The 6,558-nt window shown below is 34.4% G+C and overlaps 2 protein-coding genes across 2 annotated transcripts; one reads left to right on the forward strand and one right to left on the reverse strand.

Annotated features, from left to right (window-relative positions):
- Positions 1 to 977: 977 nt before the first annotated feature.
- LOC132726068 (uncharacterized) lies at positions 978 to 3,455 on the forward strand. The gene is made up of 2 exons (XM_060711334.1): positions 978 to 1,231; positions 1,702 to 3,455. Exons 1-2 carry the CDS (start codon positions 1,131 to 1,133, stop codon positions 3,128 to 3,130), a joined length of 1,530 nt encoding a protein of 509 aa, XP_060567317.1. The 5' UTR covers positions 978 to 1,130; the 3' UTR covers positions 3,131 to 3,455.
- A 475-nt stretch (positions 3,456 to 3,930) lies between these two features.
- Positions 3,931 to 6,171, reverse strand: LOC132726076 (uncharacterized; the record flags this gene model as incomplete). Its single annotated transcript, XM_060711345.1, is given in 2 exon segments — positions 3,931 to 5,504; positions 5,507 to 6,171. Coding segments are annotated over 2 exon segments (1,253 nt in total), but the record flags the coding sequence as incomplete, so codon positions are not given.
- Positions 6,172 to 6,558: the final 387 nt, after the last annotated feature.

A 6,558-nucleotide genomic window follows, 5' to 3' on the forward strand; every position in this document is an offset into this window, starting at 1 on the left:
ACCAAACTAGCCTCTTTTTCCCCCAGTTTGGTCCTCAAAATCCCCCAGTCTTTTGAAATTTCCCATAGAATTTAGAACAAAATTAAATGATGGTGTTGAATTTAGGCCTTTTACTGCCTTATTAGTATTTCCCACTGCTTTTTGCTGTGTCCTATTTTGAAGAACATGAGACCCCTTTTCCCAAAGTATGCTACAATCACGCATATTTTCCCAAGAAAAAGGCAGAGGCCCCTTCCCTCAAAAAATGGTGTTATGGCCCTGGATTTTATTGGCAATAAACTCCTTTCCCACCACCACCAAAAAAAAAATCAACAACAAATAACTCCATCAACTCTCTGTTTATCAACAACGATAAAATTTTACTGGTCAAGTTGCCAACTGCAAGAACATAATTTGTCGCCATTTCATACCCAAAATGCTGATTTGATTAGCGACAATCTGAGATGCGCTAGTTATTGTTTCATATTGAATATTAAGACCAAATTATCCAGTGCATATTCAACAATCTGCCACAGGTATTTTTCACACCATTAGTGTCGTATTTATCAGCTGATAAACATGTAAACATACCCTGAGGGTCAGTGTATTAGACTGTGTAACTGTTCATATCAATATTTCGTTTGGAACGCAAGTTACAAATATAAAACCAGTCAATGACCCACAAAAAGTAGACTGTGTCAGCTGTGTTTTGAGATAAGAAGTGATAAAACGGAAGTTGTAGATGGAAAACCAGATGTGTACTTTTCCATTCTTAAAATAGAAAATGCTAAATTTAGACTGGAGATTCCAAAAGTCATACTTTTCGTAAGTTTGAGCCAATCGTGATTTTCTTGAGCCAATTTAATTATTTTGGAGCCAATTTGCTCATTGGCTCCTGCCAGCGCGAGCCCTGCTTAAAGATTATTATGTTCATGTTTGAAGACAGTCCATTCAAAAATAACAAAGTTACAGCCAATAACAGCATGAACAAGCAAAAATGGGGGATATCGGTCAGTTACGTCCCTTGATTCGGCAGGTGCTCGATAGGTGGCGCTGTTGTTGATTTGGTCCCTGTCCACTTCCGTGTTGGATAAGAAAAAACAAACTTCGAGATTAACATAATACAGATTATTTGATTAAAAGTTGATGAAATGGCTTCGCAGTTTAGCTCTCTTTCATTAGGGCAGCTCAGGACTGAATTACGTAAACGTAATGCTAAACTTTCTGGACGAAAGAAGGAGTTAATAGAAAGGTAAATTTATGTTTTGTAAAACTAACGATGGATGCTCCATATTAAAATTGTTTCAATCGTTGTTTGAGTTTCTTGCATTTACATTAATTATAAACAGCCGATGGAATTTAATTTTAAATACACTATGTTATTGATAGTTTAACACGATTATAGCCATTGGGTCAAATGAAGTCCGTATTGATATTTTTTATACACGAAGAACAGTAAGTGGGTGGGGTAATACATTTTTCTTGCATTTACATTGATTGCAACTGTCGATGGGATTCAATTATAAATACACCGTATTATTGATTGTTATCTTGATTATAGCCATATGGCTCATATGAAGTTTGTATTGATATTAATTATACTTGAATGACAGTATATGGGTGGGGTAATACTAAACATTTTTTTAATCAATTTGCTTTCATTTATAAATTATGTGTATGAATTGATATATAATATATACTAGTTTTTAATTTGTATTTCAGATTGGAGGCTTATGAAAGGAACAACAACTTCAACCAGAATGATGATCTCCTTCCTGAATTTTGTATGGACTTGCCAAAGGTCACTGGTTACAAAGACGTGCACAGCGAGGTTGAGATGCCACCTATCACATATGAGCATGGATGTGAATTTCTGCAACAGTTCAATGTAGAATTTGATCAGACGGTTTCCGATTTATACAATGACAAATTTCTTCTGTATCTAAGAGTGTGCAAAGTGAAAGACCTTTATTTTGTAAAGAGTGCATGTCATGCAGAAATGAAAAAGAACATCACATACATAGTTGACATTTCTGTGAAACCAAATGGTCGTGTTTTTGAAACTCAGTGTGAATGTGGAGCTGGTGAAGGTCCTTTAGGCCATTGTAAACATATTAAAACTGTTCTCTTTGCCTGTTGTCGTTTTGTGAAAACAAAGGAACTAAAAGTGGAACTGTCCTGTACAGAAAAATTGATGTCATTTCACAAGACAAAAAAACATAAAGGTTCACCTTTAAAAGCTAGAAACTTAAATGTAGCTGGAGCAGATGCAGTATCTAACTTTCAAGATTTTGACCCCAGACCACAAAAATACAGAAATGCTGAAGAATATAAAGACTATTTCTATAATACATGTATGAATTTTAAAGGAATTTCAATGACTCCAATTTTTCAGACATTCCCTCCAGCTAATGTAAGGGCTTATGCCCATGACCATGATTATTTAGCACTCACCCAGGAGGACATTCTGCTGAATGCAATGAAAGTGAATCAAATAACTGAACAGGATTACAAAAACATTGAGGAAATAACTCGTGGTCAGAACACAAATGAACGTTGGATTGAGGAAAGAGGAAAACGACTTCAGTCTTCCAATTTCTACAGAATTTGTACGGCCACGGAAAGAACTGATCTTAATAAATTGGCCGAGTCTATGGTGCTTGGTAAAAGCATCAAGACGAACGAAGCGATGCGACATGGCCATAAGCACGAAAGAGAGGCTATTCAGCGTTTTGAGGCAGATTGTAACATAAAAGTTGTTAACTGTGGAATTTTTGTTTCTAAAATATTACCATTTATTGGTGCATCCCCAGACGGAATTGTCAGTGACAAAGTTATTTGTGAGGTTAAATGTCCGTTCTCTGCACGAGAAAAAGAAATTTCCCCTTTAACTGTGCCATACTTAAAAATTAAAGACAATGCCCTCACTCTTAGTCCTACACACCCCTACTATTATCAAATTCAAGGACAGCTGTATTGTTCAGAAAGAGAGTTCTGTTATTTGATTATATATACATTGACAGACATAAAATATATCAAAATTGAGAGGGACAGTGAATTTATTGCTAAAATGTTGGACAAACTTAAGTATTTTTATGAACATCATTTCAAAGCTGTACTTTTGAGAAAGTATTTGTACAAGGACTATTAGACTGTTAAGAGTTCAAAGGTTAAAGTCATGAACACATTTAAGTGTCAGTGGTAATGGTGATTGTAAGTTTAACTGACAGTGTTCAACTGTTGAAGATGTACAAATGATGCTTTATTTTTTAATGTGATTAACATGTGTTGATCTCTACCCTCAAGGAGCTGAATGATTTAAATTCCATATCACAAAACTGTGTTTTCATTATTGATATGTAAAATGTAAATGCACTCACTGTATGTAAATTTACACACTGTATGTATATGCACTCACTGTACATATTTGCTATTTTTATTCAACTGTTTTGTTCAAAATTAAACTATTTTCACCATACAAGTTTGTTTATTGCATTACTTCTATTACATCTATTATAAAGAGATAATATGGTGGCTGAGTTTGCCTTCTATTGATTTGGAGTTACACTGTATCCCTGCTTAGCTCAATAAGGAGCACATCAGATTGACAATATAGGGGGTCACTTGTGGTAAAATTGGCAACAATTGGTTAGTTATCCAAGAAAGCCGGTAGGACACCACCGAAATAACCAAAAACAATAACCTGCATCGGAGAAAAAAGATTAATTTTAAGATACAGATTGTTTCAACCAGTACTGGTTACTTCCAGGAAACAAACTTGAACATAATTAAAACAATATGATTAATTTACAAATCAGACTTTATTTTGTAGAACTATACGATTCATACATTACTATCAAGTTAATCATTGGTACATGAAAATGAAATCAAATGAGCCGCGTCATGACAAAACCAACGTAATGCGTTTGCGACCAGCATGGATCAAGACCAGCCTGGGCATCCGCGCAGTCTGATCAGGATCCATGCTGTTCGCTTACAAACCCTATTACAATTAGAGAAACTGATAGCGAACAGCATGGATCCTGATCAGACTGCGTGGATGTGCAGGCTGGTCTGGATCCATGCTGGTCTCAAACCCACTATGTTGGTTTTGTCGTGACGCGGCTCAAATATTTAAGCAAGACAGCAAATGTAAAGGTGAACACATGAATATTAAGACTTTTTAAGTGACATGTCTCCATATGATTGAAATTCAGCCTGTCAAAATATTACCTTAGAAAAAACAATGTTAGTGTTATTTTTATATTTCAATGTGCTATGCAAAATATGACAAAATTTACACAATTCTTATCCAAATTCCATTATAAGTAGACTAAGAGTGAGTCAAAGATAATTTTTCTCCATTCATAATTTATGGATTATTTCTGTAGATAGTATTTAAGTTATCAAATATTATCCAAACAAATATGGAGGCATGCTACATTTACAAAAAGATGAATATAAGTTATGTTAAATAAAATTTAAAGAACAAATTTTAGTAAAGTCCTTTGATTTTGGTTTCAAATCTTTCAGTTCAAGATAGTTCTGGATTGTGCATTCTGTAAACTAACTACATGCAAATGTAACAATGTTCAATGTGTATTTAATCAAAAGTTATATGAATAAAAGTAACAATCATCATGAAATTGTATGCACAATGAAAACTATCCTATGCCATTACTGAAATCAACAGTGACTTAATAAGTGGTTCTTTAACACAGGATATTCCTTAATAAGAGTGATTGCAAAATAAAGTGTTTACTGCTTAAGCATGTTCAACTGCACAATTGTCATTTTAAGAATTTTAAGAATATCACACTAATGGGAATTATATAAACTGCGCCTGCCATTTTCCTAATCATATTACTAAATATTATTAGCAGTCCAGTACAATATGGGTACTTGTTATTCTAATTCCATTCTACTCAATCAAATCATTATGCTGATGAGGATACGATTCTATGCCTGAAATTACATAACATGAAACAAATAAAAACAATTTGAGAAGAGAATTTGGTTTCAGTGGCAGTCATGGGTTCCTTCAAAATCTTATATGTTTTTGCAAGTCCAATAAGCCTTTCAATATGCACACGCTTGCTTGAAATTTTCCGGTCTCTTATAACTGTTTGATTTGAAATTCTGTTTTTTTTTTTAAAGAAAGTTGGTATATTTATGTGAATATCATGCGGTGCGAATATGTCCTGGACATTGAAGCCTTTGTCAGCCATTATGCTATCATTTGGAGAACACATATTCACAAGAGAACTCCTCTCAACAATCTGTCTATCGCTGGTCGAACCTCCGTATGCTTCAGATACAAATGACACCAGGCCACCCGGAGTTGCGCCAACAAGAACTTTAATGGTGTTTCTGTTTTTATATGTGGAAAAGGTGGCCTGTTGTGAAGTCGGGTTTTTAGGTTTTTTAATGGGACACTCTGTGCCATCTACTATAACTCTTGTGTTAGGATAATTCCTCCTAAAACTATTTGGGGAAAAGTGCTTAACAAGGCTTTGGGCCTTTGGCTAGGCCAAATATTAAGTTCCTTCCATTGTTTTTCCATAAAAATTATCCATGTGATAAAAATATTTGAAATTACACTTTCTGCTATGCCAAACATCCTTGATAATTCAAAGTTAGTTGTGTGTCTTCTGAGCTTCATTAAAACCATGAAAAACTGGTCTGGTACACTTATATTTTCAACGGCATGGTATACATAATTTAAACAGAATGCAGCAGGACCAAGGGTATTTAGAACAAAAAGGAACTTCAAATAGTTCTCTAACCCAGTATAAAAATGTATAGCTGCTGGATCATTTTCAAAGTTGTAAATGCTGAATGCTGGGGATTTCAACGTTTGTACCTCAGCATCAACTTTCTTATGTTCATACTGTTCACTGCCTGTGTCTTCATCTACATAATCTGTTTCCATAGGAACTACTTCTTCACATGCACCAACTGCAAGGTCATCACAAACAATGTCAAGTTTTGTGGCAATAAATTCTGGTTCTGAATCGTATTCACTCGAGTTCATGTTTGTGAGATCATTAAAAAGTTTCCTCTTTCGCGAAGCCCTTATATCATACCGGTCTTTGCGTTCTTTTGACTTCAGTAGTGTGGCTGGACATGTCCAGGAAAATACACTTGGTACAGCAGATTTCTTTAATGCTCTATTAATCCTCTTTGAACCTGGAAATCATAAGAAAAAATTAAACAAGCAATAAATTTTCAACAACAAAAAAATATTCTTGTTTACTTTAACAGAGATGTATGATACGTACATTGTAATTATCTATATCTCTGACTTTACTGCCAGTGTCAGTTGTCTGTTGTCATGCCATAATTTAAAATGCATATATTAACAGTGATTAATGTTATCAAGTTACAAAATATTCATTGCCTTTTTGTAATTCACGGAGAAATGACATGACATACATGGATGCTCGATCGGCCACCAATGTAAACATCTCAAGCCGGTAATTTGTAATTATGTCATGTAAGACATACAATTTAAAAACTATCGGTAAAAAAGTTTGGGTATTTAAAACTGCCTATTCTGTTACAAAACTTAAACACTGA

The sequence above is a fragment of the Ruditapes philippinarum genome, unplaced genomic scaffold (genome assembly GCF_026571515.1).
Source record: "Ruditapes philippinarum isolate M1 unplaced genomic scaffold, ASM2657151v2 ctg21969_1_1_1_1, whole genome shotgun sequence".
NCBI classification, from domain to species: Eukaryota; Metazoa; Mollusca; class Bivalvia; order Venerida; family Veneridae; genus Ruditapes; species Ruditapes philippinarum.

Excerpts from the sequence above, each read along its gene's own strand:
- LOC132726068 (XM_060711334.1), top strand. The coding sequence starts at position 1,131 with ATGGCTTCGCAGTTTAGCTCTCTTTCATTAGGGCAGCTCAGGACTGAA. Across the intron at positions 1,232-1,701 it reads AAGAAGGAGTTAATAGAAAG|ATTGGAGGCTTATGAAAGGA; the intron begins GTAAATTTATGT and ends TTTGTATTTCAG.